Below are 22,898 nucleotides of genomic sequence, written 5' to 3'. Positions count from 1 at the left end.
GACGCTGAGTTATTTACACAGAGTTTGGTTTTGCTTTGTTGTTTTGTTCAAATTTTGACTGGGATCTAGTTCTTCCCTCTTGAAGTAAGTAGATAAGCATTTAACTTGTTTTATAGAGCCCACAGTTGAGAGACTTTGGATTTTTTTAAGAGACTGATCTTTTAAACATTTGAATATGTAAGATTGTGGCAATTTTTAAGTTTGTAAAATATCTTATGTAATGTGTGATCTTGGGAAAGGAAAGGTTGTGGCTTAATAGTGATGTGTTTGTCAAGTTGACAAGGGGTCAGTTGTGCTGACTGGTTTTTATTCAATTTGGTGCAAGCTAGAGTCGCTGAGGGGTGGGGAGCCTCAATTGACAAAATGCCTCCATCAGATCAGGCTGTAGACAAGCCACAAAACAGCACCCCTCCTTGGTCTCTGCATCAGCTCCTTTCTCCAGGTTCCTGCCCTGTTTGAGTTCTTGCCCTGACTTCCTTCAGTGATGGACTATGATGTGGAATGGTTAATCAAATAAACCCTTTCCTTCCCAACTTGCTTTTGGTCATGGTGTTTCATCATAGCAACAGTAATCCTAACTTGGATGGGTACTGACTGAGCTACATGACATGAAAGCAGGGCAGGGTCTCCAGCTCTAGGGGGATAGGGCGTTTGGGGTGGGGGATATGCTGGATAAGTGGGAAAGATTGCAACTCTCCAAAGTACCCAGCTCACGGGGAAGACAGGGCAAGAATATTCACCATCAGGACAGTAAAAACCACTGCTTGACACCAAATTGGCAGGCAAGCCATTTTTACCTTTTGTCTAGGGTAACACCCAATTTTACAAGATAAAATAAAAACTGTCTTACTTTCCCTAGTCTCTTGAATTTGTTATTACATAGCAAGGGTCTTGTTTCTCACAGTGAGAGACAGTGATAGACCAGGACAGCCTAGTCTTCTGGCCAGATGCTCAGAGCTGCACACACACGTGGACACACGCCAACACACATGGAACAAGTGACCATTTCTGACCAGTGTGCCTGTCCAGCTGCTTCAACACTTCTTTGAAAACTGCTGTGACATCTCTCTGCCTCTGTCTCCCCCACCCCTGTATTTACCTCTTCTGTGTGAGTCAGTTAATCCTCTCTCTGAAACTGTATGAACACTTACTACAGGAGTGAAAAAAATGGATGATAAAGTCGGGCATGGCAGTGCACGACTGTGATCCCAGCACCTGGAAGACTATGGCAGGAGGACCAACAATTCTCTACCAGTCTGAGCCACATTCAATAAACACGAATAAGTGAAAGACAAGCCTGCCCTAGGGTTGCTCAGAAGCTGAGAGGAGCTGGCATTATCCTTAGAGCCAGTTCTCAGCTGCTTTTCTTCACTCTAATAACCAGCATTTGGGAGTGAAGAGGAATATGGGGTGAGGATGCACGCTGGTAATTCTAAGCTTTTTTTTTTGGGGGGGGGTACTACACACCACACACACACACACACACACACACACACACACACACACACACACACACACAGGTGCTTCTGGATACGGACAGCGCAGCGCCTCCACAGAGCACATCAGAAGTCTCTTTTGACGACTGGGCAGGAGCAAACCAAACTAGCGCCATGGGAAAGGAGCCGCCCTGATACGACCCCAGTTCTACTGAATCCCTGGTCCCGAGAGGCGGGGCAGGGGCGTGTCTGTCACGTGGAAGTGGCGCGGTGGCGTAGGCGCTGAGCTGCGCAGGCGCGCCGGGTCCCAGGGCCCTCCACTGAGCTCCCACGGAGAAGGCTGGCAGGAGGCACCTGCGTCCGCTGGAGCGGCTCAACGAGGCCCGTGACGTCCACGGAGGCGGGGTCCTCGGGGCTCAGGTGAGGATCCAGGCAGGCCTGGAGCCGCGGAGAGTGGATGACGATGGAGGATGCGGCTCCAACCTCCCCTGGGACCGCTCTCCGGTGTGCCCTCCTCCCACCCCAGCGATCTAGACAAAAACTCCACGCTTGGGGTCCAGAGACCCTGTCCGGGACCAGCGTAGTGGCACCCAACTGTCTGAATTGTTGGGATAGAGGACTGAGAAAACCCTTGTCCAGTCCCGTGGGGAAGAGGGGTCTGCTCCACGTGGGTTGGAGGCTGCCCGGGGATGGCAGTAGCTGTCCTGTCTCTGTGCTTGGGTGTCCTCTGAGGAAGTTTCAGAGGCACCTGTTCCCCATGTCTTCCAAAGGTTTCAGACCTCTAACTTAGAAAGCCCAGTTGTAAATTTTCAAAGCACTGCTGAGGTGTGGTAAAGATGAGCAAGGTACCGTGGCAGTCCATCCTCCGTTGTTAGGCGCTGAAGGAGTTGGTGGAAATGGTTGAAGGGAGAGCAAAGAAAGTTAGGATGCACCCTGGCAGGTATGTGTGGGAAGGGAACCTACCCAGAGTCCAGCTGACAACCCTGTGCCTCCTGTTTTCATAGCCCTGTTACCTGGAAATCAGCTTAATTTGGGGGTTTATTTTTATTTCAACTTTTTTTGGGAGCCTAGTCGATGATTTATTTGAAAAGCAAACAATCACTTAGGTTGTTTTATTTTGAAAAGCATTGTCATAGAGCCTGCTTATAGAGTCTTATATGCTCCTGCTTTGGCCCAGCCCTGGAGACAAAACTGGGGTTCACACAGCACACTCTGATTCCTCAGAAGATACTCATCAGAAAATACTCTGTTTCATATATTTGGGGTAATCATTGACTAATCCAGAAATGAGTAAGAATTAAACATCTTCGGGCTGTCTTTGTAAAGAGCTTATAGCATCTTCCATGTCTTTAATACTGACTCATCTCTGTAGAAGGTGATTCAGGAATTGTTCCCATTTTACTGGTGCAAAACAGTGCCTGGTGCAGGTTCATACAGCTTGTAGGAATTGGACCCAGGTGTCCGTTCTTCCCTCTCTTCCCTTTTCTTCTTCCAGGCAGGGTCTTGTTACGTAGTTCAGGGTGGTTTTGGATTTTCCCAAAGCCTCTTTGAATTTGTAGTCCTCCTGTCCCAGCCTCCTGAGGGCTGGAATTGCAGCCTTGGTTTCTAATGATCATCTCAAACTTGTGTAGCACCAGAAGGCTTGGTTAGGTCTGGAATTCTAAGGCTCATGCCCAGGCTTTGTTAGTATCTTGGGTTAAAGGCAACTCTCTTGCTAGTTGGCTGTCTGCCTCTGTGAAATGGTAAGCCCCGAGTCTATTTGGACGGAGGCTTGTGTGGCAGGAACTGTACAGAGGTGCCATAGAAGGAGCTGTCCTCACCTTTGAGCTCAGTGCCCTCTGCCAAGGGAGATGGCAGCTGAGCATTGCCCTTTGCCTTTGGCACGGCTAGTGCAAAAGACAGTGTTGGGGAGCCAGAGTTAACTCAAACATGTGCTTTGGAGAATGTAGACGCAAGGCAGGACTCCTCCAGGCCTAGAACTTCCACCTAGGAAGCAGACTTTCAGGACATAGCTGGGGGAGTTGTTCAGTGTTTGGTATCTGTGTTGCCCTCCTAGGAACAGTGAGTGCATCCGAGCCCTGCAAAAGATGACAATAAGACAATGCTAAACCCAGTGGGGTGATGCATGCCTAAAATCCCAGCACCGAGGAGGCTGAAGTAGGAGGGTGGCAAGTTCTAGGCCATCCTGGGCTACATATCATGACCTTGTCTTTTAAAAAATGAAAAAAACCAAAAAGCTAACAAAGCCTTTTCAGTTTTCTGGAGTGCCGTGCTGCTGGGTTTCATGTTGTTCTTCTTGAACGTTCCTTATGAAGGACCTCCCTCACCTTTTCTGAACTCAACAGTCATCGTCCTGCCTCAGCCTCCTCAGTGCTGGGATTACAGACGTGTGCCAATATTGCACTCGGTTTGTTTCCCAGAAGACCCTAAGGTGATGAGGGATAACATGGCCTCTTGGGACGAAATGAGAGTTAGGATTTGTTTGCTGGAACCCAGTGTATTTTGGAGGTTTGTCTTCCTCTTCCTGTCCACATTCATGCAACTTGAGAGAGCGGGTCTTCTAGGCCTTGGCAGGAAACTGAAAAGCCGGCTGAATGGCCAGACCTTTGGGGGGAATCACTTCTCAGAGGAAAGGACCTTCCCAGTCAGCTATATCCCTTACTTTTCGTTGTGCCTCGGTGTCCCAGTTGCTGATTGCGTTATCTTGTTCTCCTAGCACCTGTTCAAAATTCTGACTCTAGTGTCTCAGTGGAGGGCTGGGTATTCCCCCGCCCCCTCCCCTTCACCCCTCCCCCGTGAAAAGAGCAGAAAGTTGAAGATTTTGGCAAATGAGTGACAGCTCACTGCAGCTGCAGGTGGCCAATTCCACAGGTGGTCTGAGGGCTCTTCTGTTGCTCACTGTGCTTTTAAGCAAGTATTTACCACTGCTAAGCTGGTATTTATGATAGCATCTAGAAATAGCATGGCCTTGTTACTGTGTATAGGAAAAAAATGCAGACCAGCTTCTCAGTAGAGAATGGGCAGTGTGAGCCTTAAGAAAACATTTGGCATTGGTTTGTAAGCTTCTTGCCAAGGATTGGGCTTGGGAGAGACTGGGGTTCTCTCCAGACGCCAGGCCCCATCCAGGAGGAGTCTTGCTCTCAGCTTGCTTAAGGCCAATGATCCAGTTTCAGCACTGGCTGCACTTGACTCCAATGTATGTGCGTGCATGCTATTCTAGCTTTAGGGGCCTGATTCATGGCTGGCTGTGTGGAACCTTGGGAATCCAAAGCAGGGTAAGCTGGCACGGATTGGGAGTTGAGAGACACAGACCTGAGTCCCAACATTGGCACTGATGCTCTTCTTACCCATGTGACTTTGGGTTAGCCAGCTCCTCATTTACTCAATAAAGGAATTGCTGAAGTAGAGCCTGAAGAGCAGAGGACAGTAGAGGAGAGGAGAGCTGGGAAACATCTTTCCAGTCTGTTCACTGAAGGCCCGAGGCAGGGAAGCCACGAGCCTCTTCCTTCCCCTTGTTTTCTCTCACTTTCCTTTTTTCCTTCCCCTGGGGCTGCCCCAGGCCAGCTTTTTCTGAGGTGGGAAGAGTCCCTGGGTGAGGCTGGGCAGGGCAGGTGTTCTCTTGATGTTTAGAATTTCTTGCTGTCCCTACATGTTTGAGACATGAGTTAACCCACCCCGTGCTGATGCTCTGTATTTGTTAAGACTTTATCGGTTCCTGCCCAGAGGCAGCACTTTGAACAGGCAGGAGAAAGTGAGAATGTGTTCATACAGTGGGCGCTCAGTAGTGCTGGGTGCCCTCAAGGCTCTCCCTGTAGAAGTAAGTATTCCTTGGGTGCTGCAGAGTCTGGATGTGAGAGTGGAAAGAGAGGATTCCCAGTTCCTTCTGTCTATTTAGTGACTACACTCCGGACTCAGCTGTGTCAGCTCCCCTTGCCAGTGAGCAGCAGAGCTGGGACTCGATGCAAGGTCACTTAAGTCCCAAGCTTGAGTGTTTTCTCTAGTGCCAGGCTAGCCATGTCCAGAATTACCTTCCACACAGAGGTGAAATTGGGCAGCAACAGGATAGTCCCAACTTTGCTCCACTGTGAAACTTCAAGGGTAAAATTTAAATCCCTTTAGGGGTTTGATGCATTACATGTACATTATAGTACCTATATATAGGTAGCAGATCCTTGGTAAGTGCTGTGATAAGGTAGTGAATTTCCCTTGTTGTCTGTGTACTTTGAAGTCAGACAGATAACCAAAACACAACACATGAAGCCCGTTTTTCACAGTGTGAAGAGGTGTGCATATGTTAACACATGTGTGGGCCCTGTAATCAGATAAAGCATTCATTTGGCAATGCTTTCAGGAAAGGGTTTTAGCAAAGTATTATTTATGCTGGATTCTACTAACAGGTAGGCATTCATCTTGTTGGTCTGCAGGGTGAGGGAATTCTCAGTAAAGGAACAGCATGAGTAGTAAATAGTATGGTCTTGCAACGAGAGTAGTCTGGTGAGGGTGCTGTGGTGGCCAGGAGTGAGACCAGAATGGTGAACTGAAGGTAGGTCCTGTCAGCGCTGGTGAGCAGAGTTCATTGTAAGAGAAGGTGAAGTGGAAGGTAAGGAGTGATCGGATCACTCTGGCTTGGGACACCTCCGCTTTCCTTTTCTCTTTCTCTCTTTCCCTCTCTTTTTCTCTCCCTCCCTCTTTCTCTCTCTTTCCTCTTCCCTCCCCTTTTAATAAAACTTTCCATGTGGATGCCGTGTCTGCATGTTGTGAGCAACTTTCCACCACACCATGCCGCCACCTGCCGCATCTGCACGGCACCATGGCTCAAACTCGCCAAGGCCTCTTGTGCGCTGTTTTCCAACAACTCCGGCTACAGCATGGAGAGTGAAGTGTAAAGAACCAAAGTAGAGCCAAGTTCATTCGGTTCTGGGAAGTTCAGAATAATGGGGGTTTGAGCGTAGACTCTAGCAGTGAGCTGAGAAGAGGCTAATGGACACATAAGAGATGAATAGAACTCTGACTGATAAAATGTAGGCAATGAGAGCCAGAGAAAGGAAAACTGACTCTAGGTTTCTGGCTTAAACAGCTGGCTGGATACTTGTATCATTCACTGAGTAGGGATGGAGGTCAGTTTTGGATCTACGATCCATATAAAACCCCTGACCTGGAAACTTTGAGTCAGTAACAGGAATGGGGAGTTGGAGGCCTTGCCGAGCTAGTGGGTGAGATGCTGGACTTAGGTGAGGTCACCCAGGAAGAGTGTAAGGGTTCGGAGAAGCCACTTAATTGGCAGAGAAAGAGGGAACAAGAGAGTTGATAAACAGATACCAAGTAAGGATCCTTAGTCCAGTTGACTTCCTGGATGTAGACTAAGAAGTGGGTACAGATAAAGGCCGCATGAAGAGCCACGGACAAAAGGTCCTGTCCCTTTGATGCTGTGAGTGTGACATGTGGACTGTGTTAAGAGCCTGGCTTAGTGTGCACCCATAGCAGAGGGGCGTCTGCTGACACTTAAGAAATGTTACAGTCTGCATGACTGCAAATGACTCAAGTCTTTGCTAAATTGTCTGAAGGGCTAGGGGGCCTTGGCAGCTGGCCACTTTGATGTTTTCTGGAGATTAACCATTGGCAGCTGAAGGAGCCCCAGGGTTTCTGTGTGGCCCAATCCTGCCTGTGGAGTGGCTAAGCTTAGGGGCTTAGGCAAGACTCCAAAGCCCCACCTCCAGCCCTCCCTGTGCCTGCACACCCTGCCTGCACACCCTGTGGGCCAGAATCTCTTGTCAGCAGAAGCAGAGGTGTGGACGCACGCCGATGGTAAGTGCAGTTCTCAGGTTTGGCCTGTTGAGCGATGGATTTAGGGGAGGGGGCACCAAGCTGGATGAAGCATGAATGAGCAGGGGAGCCATGGTGGGGTTAATGAAGAACAAGAATGTTGGGGCTCCAAAGTGCACTGTTTGTGTTGATATCAGAGGATGTCCCTGTGGTCTAAGGAGCGGTGGCACTCCTTCATTTTGGCGTTGAGAAGCTGGGCCTGGGGAAGGTGGCAGCAGTTTGGCTTAGGGGATCCAGCTGGGTTTCCTTTACCTACCTTCGAGTCTCCGGAGACCCGAACTGCCACTCTGAGCTCTTACAGCTGCTGTTTATTTGCAGTCTTATCCAGCGTCACCTTCTGGGAGACAAGGGGATCAGATAACCCCCACCCCACCCTCCCTGGGGGAGATGAGTAGTATAGCTGTCAGGTGGGGCTGGCTCTTCTGTAAACAACCTTGCAGTTCTCATTTAGAGAGACTGGCTCTTTCCTTAAGGAAGGGGACAGAGGGGAAAAAAGAGAAGGGACAGCTGGTGTATGGTAAATTTCCTTTAGCCCAGACATAGCAGAATTGTGTTTGATGGCTGAAAACAATGAACTGCCTGTTTGAAATTTTCCTGAAGATGGAGGTTCATGTCCTTGACCCCCACAGACCTACTTCTGAATGTGTGGAGAGTCCAGGTGTGACAGCAGGAAAACCATAAGCTTTGGAGTGCTGCTCCTGTTTACTACAGATGGCAGTATTGCTACCTGCTGGTCCTGTGGCTGTAGGGGAATTACTGAACTCAGAACCTTAGTGTTGCCCCCTGCAAAGAGGCTTCACAAGACAGAAAATCCAAGGTTACTGGCCTCCCTGCTTCTCTGCTCAGTGGTCTTGGAGGCACATGTGGAAAAGCATTGACCGTTCCATCCAGATATTAAAACCTCTCTCCCTGTCCTCCCTGTGGGAGTAACCGATTCAGGGTCTCCTAAGTCTGTGCAAGTTGTCATGGTATCTGTTCCAAGACTTGCCAGGAGAGAGGTTGCTTTGAGCTCTGGAAGCTAGCTACTTCTGGGGATCAGAGTTTCCACTGCTTATCACTAGCAGAAGAGCCACCTGCTAGGGTGGGAGCAGCTTGAGCCTGTTCACAGAGAAGTCTGCCTCTCATGGGTACTGCTGATAAAGCCTGTGATACAGAGCCTGGATGGGGTGCTCTCCCCCAGAGGAGTGCATCACAGTAGGGGTGGGGCTAAGGGTAAAAAACATGCCTGGGGTGGCGTTGACACCCACATCTTGAATCCAAGTTAAGGTATGGAGGGAGTGGAGCCATGGTAGGGTAGGGTAGTCTCTGGGACATGTGAGTTTGAGTCCTTAGGGTACTTTCAGCACACAGTCAAATCCTGCAGAGGACAGTTGAGTCTGTTGGGTGGTTCATTCCTACCGTAGACCGATACCTAGTAACCTAAGCACACAGAATGAAGTGGGGTCTTAGGGAGGCCTGAGAATAAATGAGATCCTAGGATGCCATGAGAGCCACATGGAAACACGGGTACAGTCAGATGACTTTCAGAAGGTGGGCTGGATGGAGCCCCTATTGCCCTTATAGGGGTGGGCCACTTCTGGATTTCCTCTCCCAGAAGCTCCCAGTCAGTCTTCCATGCTAGGCTCAATCATTCCTTGCACAATCCAAGCTTTCACTTTGTGAACTGTGTTCCACACCAATTCCAAAGCCACTACCTCTATTTCTGTGGCTGCCCAGACTGACTCTCTTCCTTGTGGCACCACAACTCAAGTGTTCTTACTCTGCCAAGCTGCCTAACCTTCCTACTGATTTTTTTCCGTTACTCTGTGAACTGAGCCTATATCTCCTTAAGGATTGTGGGTCATCCTAAGTTCTCCCAAATTGCCATTTAGTTAACAGGTCAATACTAAATAAATCATGAAAATAAATGTTCAGTCTAGTTGAGTTGAATTCCCTTGATGTGATCACTGAGCAAACAGGCCAAATGCTTGTCGTGGGGTGATGGGGAAGTGGAGCCTGGTGGCCTCTAAGAGTTCAGTAGGGTTGTGTTGGTAGGATAGGAGGTCCTTGGACTCCCTGAATGTACTGCTGGGTTCTAGGAGTCCATTTGTAGGGTAGATGTAAGCTGGCCTGTGCCGCCTCTTACAGAGATGCTTACATATCTATGACCAGATGGCAGCACTCATATGCTCCTGAATTATGTACACCTGCTTGCAATCCAAAACTGTTGTAAAAGGCACAAAGGTCCTAACATTTTTTCCAGGCTGTGTGGACTCTCCTGTTTACAGCAGGTGTCTGGGAGCAGCGATTTCCCTCCTAATTGTTCTGTGAACTATAATCCAGTAATGTGTAACTTTGCCAAAGAAAAATTGGAAGCAGGCTTGTGGAACATTCTTTCCTGCTTCGCCCAAGAACTTGATTGGATGTAAGTCATGTTCATCACTCAACTGTATTGAATCCACTTCAGGACTTGTTTGTGGTGAGCCACTGACCATAGACCACACTTTGTGTGGTTCTAAGGAAGCCTTCCCTCCCAGCTGAAATCCTTTACATCAGCGATACAGTGGCAGCCACCACTCCTTCAAACACCCACACTGCCGCCGCCTCTTCTTTTCCTTTTTCCAAGTGTATCAGTACCAGATTCCTCTTTTTTTTTTTTAATGTCATATTTATTTGGCCATCCCTTGCCTGGAGTTCTCTTTTAATTAATTAACTGATTAATTTAATTTTAATGATACTAAGGATTAAATCTAGGACCTTGTTCATGCTAGGTAAGTTTTCTACCAAGAGCTAGTCCCATCCTCTTTTTGCTTTGAGACAATGACTCAATAATTATTTCCCAGAATGACCTTGACCTTGATAGGATCCTCCTGTCTCATCCTGCTGAATAGCTGAGATATAGGCCTGTGCCACTAGTCCTGGCCTCTCTTTTATTTCATAACTCAAATTTGAACTTCAGAGGATGGCTTCAATACTGGTCTGGTCTACCCTTTCCTTCCCAAAGTCATCACTGTGGCTCACTTCCTCTCTCCTTAAAGCCCCCTCTCATTGCAGAGATGTACATTTCCCAACCTTCACTTGGTCTTGGGAGAAATTTCCAGGTCAAATCCTGCAGGGTAGAATTAAGTGTGTTGGGTGATTTAGTACTGTCCCTGTCTTGTCCCCAGTCATCCAAGCACACAGAGTCAAGCTGGGAGAAATACTTGGGGAAGTACCGGGATGAGTAAGATCTTAGGGTGTTGTGAGAGCCGGCAGGAGCACTGGGGTTTGGGGTAGTTGTCAGGAGAAGGTGGGCTGGATGGAGTACTGCTGTTTTGGGGTGGGATGTGTAGTCGGGTTTTTCTTTGGACTGCCAGCTCACAAATAACAACATGGAGACTTACTAATTATAAAATCTTAGCCTTAGCTTATGTTTGTCCCACTAGCTCTCCTAACTTAAATTAACCTGCTTTTATTCATCTACATTTTGCCATATGGCGTTTTACCTTCTTTCATTCTGTATGTCCAACTCCCTCAATGTCTCGTTGGCATCTCCTCTGTGCTTTTTACCTTTTTTCCATTCTGTATATCTAACTCCCTCCATGTCTCGTTGGCATCTCCTCTGTGCCTTGATTATCTCCTGCTTCCTCTCTTGCTGCCCAGAAGTCTCTCCAATACCTCCTGCCCAACTATTGACCATTCAGCTCTTTATTAAGCCAGCGTATCTTTACACAGTGTACAAATATCCCACAACAGAGATGAGTCTGGATTTGCCACCCAGAGACACAAGGCTACCCAGTTGCAGGGAGGCTTCCTAGTGAGGCGACCAGGCCCCAGCTGGGAACAAGGCTAGATTCCATAAGACTAGATTCCATAGGGTCCCCTTCCCTATGCAGACAGCTTCGGCTCAGCCCCCTCTAAAGAATTTTGCTCCTTCTGACGTGACACAGACCCTACTCCCTGCCCTCCCATTCATTTAGCAAATATCAGTGCAGTTATGTTCTCAGGTGGGGGCGGGGCTGTGGGAAGGATGTCCTCTTAGATATCGGGGGTTTTTAACAGTGGCCCTCTCTAGGTGGTAGGCTTCGGAGACTATCAGCTTTCTTGTCAGCTGTGGTTTTATGCATTGGCACAGTTGAAACTGTTTTTTGTTTTGTTTGTAATGGAAGCCTATTTCAATTCTATAATGAGTAAGAAAGCTGTTCTCAGTTGGGAGAAATTGACTGAGATTATCTGTCCACCCTGAGTGAGGCCCTGCTGGGCAGTATCTGGGGCTTTGATGAATAGAATTCCACCCTTGTTTCTGGGAAATTCTTAAACTCAAGAGGAAGACAGGGTAACAAAACCAGTATCCTCTGATGGCAAATAAGAAAGCTGTCCCTACCCAGGGAGGTGATAGCTGAGCCACTTGCCACCCATGCTGTGAAAGAGAATGAGGCTTGGTGAGGAGAGGGATGTGGGACAGGCTCAGCAGCAAGTCACAGTGAGGCAGAGGTACAATAGAAGCCCCTGGAAGGCTGTCATTTGTCTAATTACTCCTGATGCCCTAGTGAGCTTCTTGGGACACAAACCTGCATGTGTCTGTGCTTTTCCCACGCTCTAACAATGGAGCTCAGACAAGCAGCTGAGCAGTTGTGACCAGTCCTGTCTCTCTGCTTCAGGCCCTCCTCCGCTGGCCTGCTGGCCAGTTGGCCAGTTGCCCACTGGAGCCTTGGGCAGGAGGTCAGATTGCAGCTGTCCTGTGGGAACAGTAACATCTTCCTTCTTCTCAATCTCCAGACATGTCTTTCCTCCAGGACCCAAGTTTCTTCACCATGGGTATGTGGTCCATTGGTGCAGGGGCCCTGGGGGCTGCTGCTCTGTCACTTCTCCTGGCCAACACGGATGTATTCCTGTCCAAGCCCCGGAAAGCAGAGCTGGAATATTTGGAAGACATAGACCTGAAAACACTGGAGAAAGGTAAGGAGTGACTGCCAGCCTCAGTATTTTTCCAGGCTGTTAGGATGAATGTTTAACTTCTTTAGTTTTCTTCCTAAAATCGTTCCTTTTTCTTGAAGCAATATTAGGGGGAAATCTAATAACAGTTTTTAAATTACCAGTAGTAGTACCTCCCTAACACAATCACTTTTACTTTGCTGTATTCCTTTCCATGCTTACATATAGTCACATAAATGTAATCTTGGTATTATTGTCTAATTTATCTTTTTCTTCTCAAAGTCATTTTTCACTCTCTATTACTGTTGCCTTAACTGCAGTGATAAATTGCTCCATAATATTTAGTAATATTTTACCATCACTTAATAAGCCAGCTATTCCAGAGAGTATTCTGAAGAATTCCAAGTCTTTTGATAATGTCATAAAGAATAAAATAGAATAAATAGAATTGTCTCAATTGAATAAGCTCAAGGAACACTACTTCTCCAATGCTGTGATCCTGATGCTTGGTACGGGGGCCTGGTGCACAGGAAAGATTTGCACATTGTAAATGGGAGATCTGAGGAACTGCTGAACTTCGTGCTTATCCTGCCTGTGATAAAGCTGTAGGCAGGAGCCTATGTACCTGTCCTCAGGAGCCCACCTGGAATCCATGGCCAGAGCTGTGAGCCTCACTCAGTCACACTGGCTCTACCTCTGCCAGGTGCATTCCACACAGAGATGGGGCTCAGTAGGGTTCAGTCATGTTCAGTTGTGGCAGGATTTTCTTGGTAAACATTAAGGCTCACAGATTGGGTGGTCCTCTGGCTAGTACCCTCGGAGAGAAGCCATCACTATATCTCAGTAGGTGAGGGAGTGCAGTGGCTCTGACTCATGGCAGGTAACCTTAGGAAAGTGCAGAGAGAGACCTGCCAGTCTTCATTCTGCTTTGTTCAACCTTAAAAACCTCATGTGACTAATAAGACAGCCTCCCCTCTTCCCTGTTTCTGTTCACACTGCATCCCACAGGTACTTGGATAGCTCTGGAGAATACTAAAATGATTAAGGTTCATCCATAATCAGTCCTCACTAACTCTCCCAAGCATTGCAGTTAACATGTTTAGGCTAATTAAAAAAAAAAATTGTTGGTTTCACTGGGTGGTCATGGCTCACACTTTTAATCCCAGCACTCAGGAGGCAGAGGCAGGCTGATCTCTTAAGTTTGAGGCCAGCCTGATCTACAGAGTGAGTTCCAGGACAGCTGGGTCGATGCAGAGAAACCCTGTCTTGAAAAAAAATTTTTTTTTAATTGTTCATTTCTTTGAATACGCTTTTAAGGGTACTTTTGGGAGGGGCATCAAAATATAAAACTTAGTTTGGGCTCCAAATTATTATTACAGTGTCCATTGCTGCTAGCTTAAGTGGAATTGCCATTTTGCTAGAAATTATTGCAACTTGGATGTTGTAGTTGAAAGTCGATTTTTGTGGGCGAGGGACCTTTGGAGTGTGCAGTGTGGTCCTTCAGCCTTAGTAGTGCTCCTGGGGAAGATGAGTCTTCCCTGACTGAGCTTGCCTTCCTCTCCCAGGTGGGGAGTACTCAGCTGGTCCCCTCCTACGCTGGGTTCTGGCCCGAGCTTGGCTCAGTGTAGTTCAGCAGCATCCCAGTGATTGGTGAAGGATTGGGCAGGCCTAGAAGGAGACAGGGACTCTCTATTTCTTCTCTTTCAGAACCAAGGACATTCAAAGCAAAGGAGCTGTGGGAGAGGAATGGGGCTGTGATCATGGCTGTGCGAAGGCCAGGCTGTTTCCTCTGTCGAGCGGTGAGTGCCTTTGAGGATCTGTTGGAAGGAAAGCATTCTGAGAGTGGGGTCTGGAGTCTTTGCAGCCAGGACCAAGGGCTTATGTGTGCTCTTGAGCCTTCTGTCGACTCTGGGCACTTCTGTTATTTGCTCTGTGCATTTGTTTTGACATTGGCTCTAATCCTGGTTTTAACAACTCCGTATATCCTGGTGGGGTTAGTAACAAATCTGCTTTCTCTGTCCTTTACACCTTTTGCCCAGTATGGTAGCAGCCATGTCCTGAATTGTCTTTTCATTTAATCCAGGACAGCAACAGGAGCAAATTCTGAGTTCCTGTTGGTCATCGTAGATGCACACTTGTTGAATTAATGATCTGGAGAGCTGAGGAAACCTCGCTGTCAGCCATCAGCTGCTATGTGATGAAGCTGCAGTGTGTAGGGACCTCCTCAAGGAGGCACTTTAGAGCATTCCTGTGTGTGTGCCTCTCCTCAGGACCCACTGAAGTCCATTTCCACAGAGTGAGGAGCTGAGCAGGGTTCGAGTCATACCACTAAGTCAGACCACTAAGTCATACCACTTGGCCTGTGCCCTTGAGTGAAGCTGAGGCTCACTTACAGGGTGGTTCCAGGTTGGCCACTCAAATGGAAGCCATCCCAGTAACGGAGAACACCTATCAGGACAGGAGCTGTGATAATGGAGACACAAAATGCTAGTGTGACAAGAAATTTTGCAGTGGTCTGAGCCTGGCCTTGTCACTCTATAAATAAGTAAAAAGAGAGCCAGGGTAGTTTGGGTGGCCTGCCCAGGTAGTATCACACGCCCCAAGTTCTGAGATAACTGCTTTGACTAGGAGAAAATGGACTAGGGTTCTCCTGCCCTCGAAACGGCTTCGCTCCTCAGGTAGTCCCCTTGGCCCTGTCAGGATCATCTCTCTCTTTTCTGGAAGCCTGGCCCAATACTAAGAGGTTTTTTCCTGCTTATACATGTGATGAAGAATCCACTGATATTCCTGAGTACATACACTTTGCAACACCTTACCTATAAGGTACTTCTTTTTTCCAACTTTCTCATGTAGCCCTTGAGTTTCTGGTCTTCCCATCTCTACCTCCTGAGTGCCAGGATTGCAGACACGCAGCACCACGTCCAGTTTTCTGTGATGTTGGGGACTGAACCCAGGGCTTTGTGTGTGTTAGACAAGCACTCTACCAACTGAGCCACATCCCCGGCCTATGCAGGGCTTCTCAAGGTTACCTTAGAAACACAACCTGTTGTCACCATTCTCATTTCACAGAGGAGACAGTGGTGCTGAGGTTGCCACAAAGCCAAGCTACCTGCTTATTGTGCGTTCACCTATTGCTGCTGTAGCAAAATGCCACACATTTGGTGGCTTCAACAGCAGTTATCTTACAGGCTGGAGGTCAGAATTCCCAGATGGAGTCTGGTTGCATTCCCCTGGAAGCTGCAGTGGGAAGTCCATTTCTTTGCCTTTTCTACCCTTCCAGAGCTCACCAATTTTCTTTGCGTATGATTTCTCCCTCTGTTTCTAAAGTCAGCAATAGATGTTCAAGTCATTGTCCCCTCACATCCCTACAACACTGACTTTCTTCCTCTCCTGCATTTAAGACCCCAGTGATGACGTTGGACCCATCCAGTTAACATAGGACCTTCCTACTTTAAGGTCAGGTGATTGGCAAGCTAAGTTTCCTGTCAGTCTCGGTCCTCCCCTCCCTTCCCTGTCATGTAACAGGCATTCGGAGTTGGTCATCTTTAGGGGGTTGTTATTTTCTTTCATCTTAGAGGTGGAGTGTAAACTCAGGGCTTTTCACTCCAAATCTGACATGCCCCCAGATACAAGCAGCAAAGCTGTTCTGACATGATTTGTTGAAGCCAGTAACACAGAGGGGGTTCCAGGAGCAGCAGCTCTTGGTAATTTACAGCCCTTTTTTCTGGGTTCTGTTCTGTACCCTGCAACAGCATTTTGTGGAAACTTACAGTGTCCAGAAAGGTGGGGGGATAGAACTGAGTGACTCAACAGATGCATGGGCAGGAGTTATATGACTCTGTTTCCTCTTGATGGCTTTATATGGTGACATTCCCAAAGGAAAGAGCCCAAGAAAGCAGTGAACTGCATTTCCAACAGACATGATAGCCCCTTCCTTCCCCTCCAGTCAAAATGTGCTACTCAGTAGAGTTCTTGATAAATATGTTGTAATCAATCCTGTTTTGCCTAGTTGTGCTTTTCTTTCTTTCTTTTTTGTTGTTATGGAAAATAAAGTTGCTATCATCTATCACACTGTATTTGTATCAGAAGTGGGCAGACTATGTTTAAAAGAACTTCCTGGTGATTTTTTAATTCCAGCATCTAATGTGAAAAAGGAAGTGGTTCTTTAGGTTGGAGCTTTTCCATGATTTATGCAGTATTGTTTATTCTTCCAGCACACGGTTCACAAGGGTCAAAGATGTCTATACCAGCTCAGCTCTGCCACATCCTCCTCTTGTCCATCTTCAGCTCTTTCTGCCAAGTATTCAGTACCTTCGAAACTCCAGCTGTGGTCTAGACACTGAGGTGTCTATGAAACAAAAGACAGAATGTCTAACAGTGAGACATACTTGGGAATCTAAGTGACAGTGCTCGATGATGACTTGAAGGCTTAGCATAAAAAGCCACAAGCAGAAGGCAGAGACCATGCTTGAGAAGTAGGACAGGTCCAGGAGCTCTTTCTAGAACAAGGATACCTTTCCAGTATGTTAGATTAGAGCTGGAAAGAGAAGGAGGTTTCTAGCAGGGATGGGGTGGGGCTTGCACGGAAGCCTGGAGGCCACAGTCACATGGCCTACATGCATGTGTCTGATGGACCCTGGGGCTGGTATGATCTAGTGCAGGAATAGGCTGGAAGATGAAGTAGGAAAATCTGTCCTGGCTGAGCGTGTTTGGGAGCAGCCACTGTTATAGAGGCTCCCTGGGCATATTTCTCTTTCCCTCTTTGAGAAGATGAGAAGCCTGGGCTGGGAATCCACCTGAAACCCTGTCCTGAGGTCTAGTGTCTAACTAGGACAGACACATGGCTGGGCTACAAGGCCTGACTTGTCTCTGGGATTTTGTCACCTTTTTTCCCCTGCTCAGTGTCAGCCATGCCCTGGGCCATGGTTTGTTTGTTTTTTAACAGCACAGCTTCAAGTGCTCATGTGCCTGAACCTTCCTGTCTTCTACAGGAGGCAGCAGACTTGTCCTCCCTGAAGCCCAAGTTGGATGAATTAGGTGTCCCTCTCTATGCTGTGGTGAAGGAGCAGGTTGGGTCAGAAGTGAAGGACTTCCAGCCTTACTTCAAAGGGGAAATCTTCCTGGATGAAAAGGTGAGTGTGTTGTGGCTGGAGAGATGCCTCAGTGCTTAAGAGTCCTTCCTATTCTTCCCGAGGCCACTCATTTAGTTTCAAGTAGCCATGTTGAGTAGCTGACCACAGCCTGCAGCACAGGCTCCAAGGGATCCAGTGCCCTCTTCTGGCCTCTGTGAACACTTCTCTCACATGCACAGACTCACACACAAATGCTCAAATACATATAATTAAAGATAAAATACAGAAGGAAAGAGTGTATTGTAGACTTGTGGGCCCTAGGCTTGTAGGTATGGTACTTAGCTGGGAGAGGTCACTGACCGAGGCTCCAGCACAGCACAGGCAGACTCTGGAAAGTTGTTTGCCATTATTACTAAAGCCTTTCTTGTTGATTGGCCCAGGAGGGTAGGAAGTAGCATAAAACCCCTGCTCCTTTGCACAAACCTTTGCCCCTTAATTTATGCAGCTGTGTCTCCCTTCTCTACCCCTGCCCAATGTTGTAAGTGGAGGCAGATTGGAACTACCTTCAGACCTGAAGTTGATCTCAGTGGTAGACTGCTTGCCTATCATGTGCAAGGCCCTGGGTTCAATCCCTGCATCACAAAAATAACATAAAATAATACAATAAAATAAAAAGGCTTTTTCTTTCTTCTTTCTTTCTCTCTTCCTTTCTCCCTTCCTTCCTTCCTTCCTTCCTCCTTCCTTCCTTCCCTCCCTTCCTCTCTCTCTCTCTCTCTCTCTCTCTCTTTTTCTTTCCTTCTTTCTTTCTTTTAGATGTCAGAGCTGGCAGATTTTTATTTCCCTAGGCATTTGAGTGTGACCCTGAGTGGAGTGATGTGTTAGGCTGGAAAAAGAACATGAAGTAGCAGGCTCTGGGGCTTTTAGCACTTGGCATCCTTCCTGGGGATGAAAGACATGAAGACTACTCACACAAGATCTTCCTTGCTCCATAGAAAAAATTCTATGGTCCTGAGAGGAGGAAGATGATGTTCATGGGCCTCATCCGTTTGGGTGTGTGGTACAACTCCTTCCGGGCCTGGAATGGAGGCTTCTCTGGAAACCTGGAAGGTGAAGGCTTCATCCTCGGAGGGGTTTTTGTGATGGGACCAGGAAAACAGGTAAGATCTGTGTTTACTACAGACCTGTGGGTTTCTGGAATTGGGGCCCCAGACAGGGGCTGACACTGGGGGCAGGGATCTCCATGTTTAGAGTGGCCCATCCTTCCTCCCAGCAGTTGTCACTGTATGCTTGCATCTTACACACACACTTTATAGTCATACCAGATGGTGAACTTGAGACTGAGAGGAGGTAAGCAGCTATACCAACGAACTTGGTCCAGGGTGTCACCGCAGGGACCTGAGCCCAGGTGTTCTCATTTCAAGTTGTTTCTGTATTCAACCAGATCTCTCACTTTCATTCTATTTGTGAATATACTCAATTGGCATGTTCTCAAACCACCAAGGATGGAAACAGAGAAAAACAGCCTGATGAGGGAGGTTGGCAAGGAGGTATGAGAAAGACCGTGCTTTTCCTATGGAGATCTTGGTGTCAGGGCTGTGCCTGGAGAAAGAACCTATTCCTCTGTGGACAGGGTGTTAGGAATCCTGGTAGTGAGGACCCAGAATCAATGTGGGGATCGTGAGGAAGAGTATGGAAAAGAGAGTTGAGGTCCCTGTAGGCCTGGGAGGCAGCTGGACACTCCACATTAGGCCTTGGGTCTTCCAGTGGACATGGAGCAGGCATGGCTCACAGAAGAAGAACCTAGAGACAAGCCTGACTGGAAGCCTTGGTATGCCATGCATATATGTAGGGAGTGGTTGGATTTTTGTTGTTTTGTTTCTGTAGGAAAGTGGCCTAAGTCTGCATTGTTGGACCTCACAACATAAGAGAAATAAGAATAAGAATAGAAATCTTTGAGTGTTAATCTTTGCTTCTAATCTTTTAAAAACACCATTGGTATTTGTTCTTACTTATTTGTATTAAAATTTAGCAATAAATGGTGTCTAATTTGACATTGTTCTGTTTGTTCATTTCTAGTAAATATATCAAAATGTCTTAATGGTAATGGCTGCTAAGCACCTGCCTTGTTGTCTCAGGTGCCCATATATATGGTTTCATGTCTTCCATATGAGCAGTCTGGGATGGTAGATTTTCTCATTCCCATCTCCATGTAAGGAAGTGGGCCTCGGGATAGGAAGCGAGTCAGCCAGACACACGGCTGGTAAGCAGCACAGGAAAAATTAAACTCAGGAACTCAGAAGGATTCCGCCTCACTGCATCTACAGATTGTCCTCAGAAGTGGTTCTCAGTGACCTGGTCCAGATGACCCCGCAAAGTGGCTCTTTCCCTCCCACTCTGGCCCTGTGGGGTGTCATTGTCTTACTTCTGCCCCCTGTGGGGTCCTCTCGGGCAGGGTTTGGCACACTGCTAGCCTTTTCTTGCCTGGTGATGACTCACTTGGTACGCATGGCTGGGCTAGCACATTCCCGGTGTTGTTAGGTGTGGTGCTTGTTGGTTCTTCGTGGAGTTTCTGGAAAGGTGGAGGGTGAACTGGGATGACTAGGCATCAGGACTCACCTAGTTCCTCGGGGAGGTAGTTCCTCCAGCCCTGTTATGTCAAGTGCCTCTACATATGGATTTTTTAAAAAATAATGATTTGTGAAGCCTAGTTACTTTAAAGAAATGCATATGCCACATGGAGATTCTAAAAAGAGCAAAATAGTGGAAGGTGGGTGGAGCCTTCCTGTCAAGTTACTGAAGACAACCCACTGGGACAGAACTGAGGGCAGCTGGCTTGCTTTCTCTCTCAGAGTGATGGGAACCATTTCCCATGCCATTATCCATTCCTCCCCGAATTTTCACTGCCTGCATTTGGCTTATTGAGCAAGTAATTGCAGTTTCCTCATTCACTTCCCAATAGTCAGCACAGCATGGTGGGATTTTTATTATTTATTTATTTGCTTATTTATTTATGTGTGTGCGCGCAGGAATGTACATACACAATGTGTGTGGAGGTCAAAGGACAACTCTCAGGAGTTGGTTCTCACCCTCCTATGCAAGATCCAGGGCTTGAACTCAGGTCGGTATCCCTGTGTATTGCAAGTGCATTTACTGTACAAGCCATCTTGCCGACCTGACTGTTCTTTTCCTTTTTTCTTTTTTCTTTCCTTTTCTTTCTTTTTTTTTGTCTTTATAATGATAGAACAAATTACAGATCATTTAAAACTTAAGGCTAGTGTCCAGATACAGTGAGTTAAAGAAATTTGATGGTTCCTGATGATATCATTTCACTACTTCAGAGTAACTGGGATGTCCTATGTCTTAGTGCATTTTCTTCACAGTATTGGAAGTGTGACCCCAGTTTCTTAAGAAGACTAAAGGAAAGAGTGGATCTGCCTTCTCAAGTGGTCATTTAGCACCCATCAGAGTGGCCTCTGAGCTCCACTTCATAGGTTTTTTCTGTTTTTATTCTCTTCTCTCCAGATGGAATCTACTTTTATCTGCCTGTCATCCAGGAACCCTTCCACCCACCCTTGTTGTAGTTAACCATGCCTGGCTTTATGTGTCCCCAGTACTGGTACATGGCTTCCTCAGTCCCCTTCCTCAGAAGACTGGATTCCTCAAGGGCAGGTGCTGGGTTTGATTCAGATCTGGGTTCCTGGCTGCCCAAGCACAGAGCTTGATGGACAGCTGGTGCTCAGAGTCTTTCACGAGTGAAAACTGACATCCCTTCCTGTTTCTGCTTTAGGGCATTCTTCTTGAGCACCGAGAAAAAGAATTTGGAGACAAAGTGAACCCACTCTCTGTTCTGGAAGCTGTAAAGAAGATCAAGCCACAGACTCCAGCCTCAGGGAAAAGCTGATCATGTACAGCAGCTGGCTCGGGGAGAACGGGGCCTGCACGTGTGTTCACTGGATGAACGATGCTTCCACCGTGGCCCCAAGAGCTAGGAGCCGTTGGACCATAGTCACTAGGGATTGATGATATATTAATATTGTCTTCTGTGTAGGCCCAGTAGGGCAAATAGGTCCCAGACAAAACTGATTAAAATTAGCAAATCAGTGAGAATTATTTGAAGAGAGATCTAGAAAATCCAAGGCTTAAAGTTGACTGCTACACCTCCTTTCAAATGTATATAGCCTGATTGCTGGTATTTGAAGTGAATCTTTAAATCCAAAAATCTAAGAAAAATGGGGCTAAGAAACAGCTCAGTGGTAGAACATTTACCTCACATGCACAAGGCCCTAGGTTGTGCACAGACACACACACACACACACACACACACACACACACACACACACACACACACACGCTTCTAAGAAAAGTTGATGATTGACTTGACCATTAGAGAATATAAGGCTTCTGTTTGGTGTGTTTTCTGTTAACAACTTGTTATGTAATGTCAAAGGACCACTTACAGCACTTGCTGTGTTCTGGGATAGTTTGATAAAGGTAAATTACAACGTGAAGCTTCTTGTGGTCTTCCATTCTGAACTCAGAGATTTGTTTCACTGGAAAACTCTCACTTCTAGCTCTAATAAAAGTATGCATCCGAAATCACCTCTGTACACAAGTTTTTCTTCTCCTTGGTCCTCTTACTTCAGCTTCCTAAGTTCAGGTCTAATAGGCATGAGCCACCACACCTAGCAAGACACAGGGTTTTCTGTTGATGAGTAACAAAAAAAGAGTTGCCATATTGTTGGCTAAAAGTGGAAACTGTATATTCTCCTGGGAGGAAGTAAGGAGGGGCAGCTCTAGTGACTGTGATCTAAGGGGTGAAAATTCCCCAAAAGATGCATTCTGTAGTGCTTGTTAGTAGTTTTACTATCTTCTCTGGAGGAATGATCTCAGCATTTAAATTTGGCAACTGCTTTCCTGTTGGTCTTATGGCCTAATCTAGTAAGTCAGAAAAAGAAGGACACCCTGAAGATGAAGTACGACTCCATCATTTTGTTGTGTTTGAATTTTGTCTTAGAAGTATAAGTTCAGAGCCCGGCAGTGGTTTCACATACCTTTAATCTCAGCACTCAGAGGCAGTGACAGGTAGATCTCTGATTTCAAGGCCAGCCTAGCCTATAGAGTGAGTTCCAGGACAACCAGGGCTGCATAGAAAAACCCTGTCTTAAAAAAAGGAGGAGGAGGAGCCCCAAGGAGAGCCTTCCTACCTTCCTCCACTAAGATACCAAATGGTTCAGTGGTAGAAAGGTGGGTGTGGGAATTAGAAGTGGACCAGGCTAGAATCTGCCCTCTAGAAAAATCGGGGAATGGACAGGCTGGCAGTCAAGCCAGGAAAGGAGGCAAGATAGGGACTGAGTATGCAGAGTGAACAGAAGAGGGTAGCTTAGGACCAAGATCAAACATGGGTCTGACTCTGGATGGGGCTGGTTATGTGGACTATGTACAGCCCCTGCTGTGCAGGAGTCTGTTGTCTTTGAGGCAACATTCTTCCGGGACTTGCATGGGGTTGATATGACTTCTTTCCCAGAAAGAAAGCTGTACTCCCTGGGCCTCTAGTTGTTGATAAGATAAGTAACTAAGTTCTTTGGCGCCCCCAAAGACCCAGGAGGGCTCTGCAACAACTCTCTCTTGCACCAAAAAGCAAAAGGGAGATGGCTCATGGGCAAAATGCTTGCTA

At 47.1% G+C, this 22,898-nt stretch overlaps 1 protein-coding gene across 2 annotated transcripts; it reads left to right on the top strand.

Annotated features, from left to right (window-relative positions):
- Positions 1-1,724: 1,724 nt before the first annotated feature.
- On the top strand, positions 1,725-21,823 carry Prxl2a (peroxiredoxin like 2A). 2 transcript variants are annotated; one of them, XM_052734014.1, is made up of 6 exons: positions 1,725-1,856; positions 12,014-12,176; positions 13,860-13,951; positions 17,144-17,284; positions 18,217-18,381; positions 21,012-21,823. In XM_052734014.1, exons 2-6 carry the CDS (start codon positions 12,032-12,034, stop codon positions 21,123-21,125), a joined length of 657 nt encoding a protein of 218 aa, XP_052589974.1. In that variant the 5' UTR covers positions 1,725-1,856; positions 12,014-12,031; the 3' UTR covers positions 21,126-21,823. The 2 variants fall into 2 exon arrangements, with proteins under 2 accessions (XP_052589974.1, XP_052589973.1); XM_052734013.1 differs by having other exon boundaries at positions 11,997-12,176.
- The last annotated feature ends 1,075 nt before the right edge of the window (positions 21,824-22,898 follow it).

The sequence above is a fragment of the Peromyscus californicus genome, unplaced genomic scaffold (genome assembly GCF_007827085.1).
Source record: "Peromyscus californicus insignis strain IS unplaced genomic scaffold, ASM782708v3 Scaffold_12__1_contigs__length_115047231, whole genome shotgun sequence".
NCBI classification, from domain to species: domain Eukaryota; kingdom Metazoa; phylum Chordata; class Mammalia; order Rodentia; family Cricetidae; genus Peromyscus; species Peromyscus californicus.
The sequence above is the reverse complement of the archived record's forward strand: the minus strand, read 5'-3'. Positions and strand labels throughout refer to the sequence as shown.

Bases quoted from the DNA above. Each gene is read 5' to 3' on its own strand.
- Prxl2a (XM_052734013.1), top strand. From the start codon at position 11,999: ATGTCTTTCCTCCAGGACCCAAGTTTCTTCACCATGGGTATGTGGTCC. The intron at 13,952-17,143 runs GTGAGTGCCTTT...TGTCTTCTACAG, and splicing joins GCTGTTTCCTCTGTCGAGCG to GAGGCAGCAGACTTGTCCTC. The intron at 18,382-21,011 runs GTAAGATCTGTG...TTTCTGCTTTAG, and splicing joins TGATGGGACCAGGAAAACAG to GGCATTCTTCTTGAGCACCG.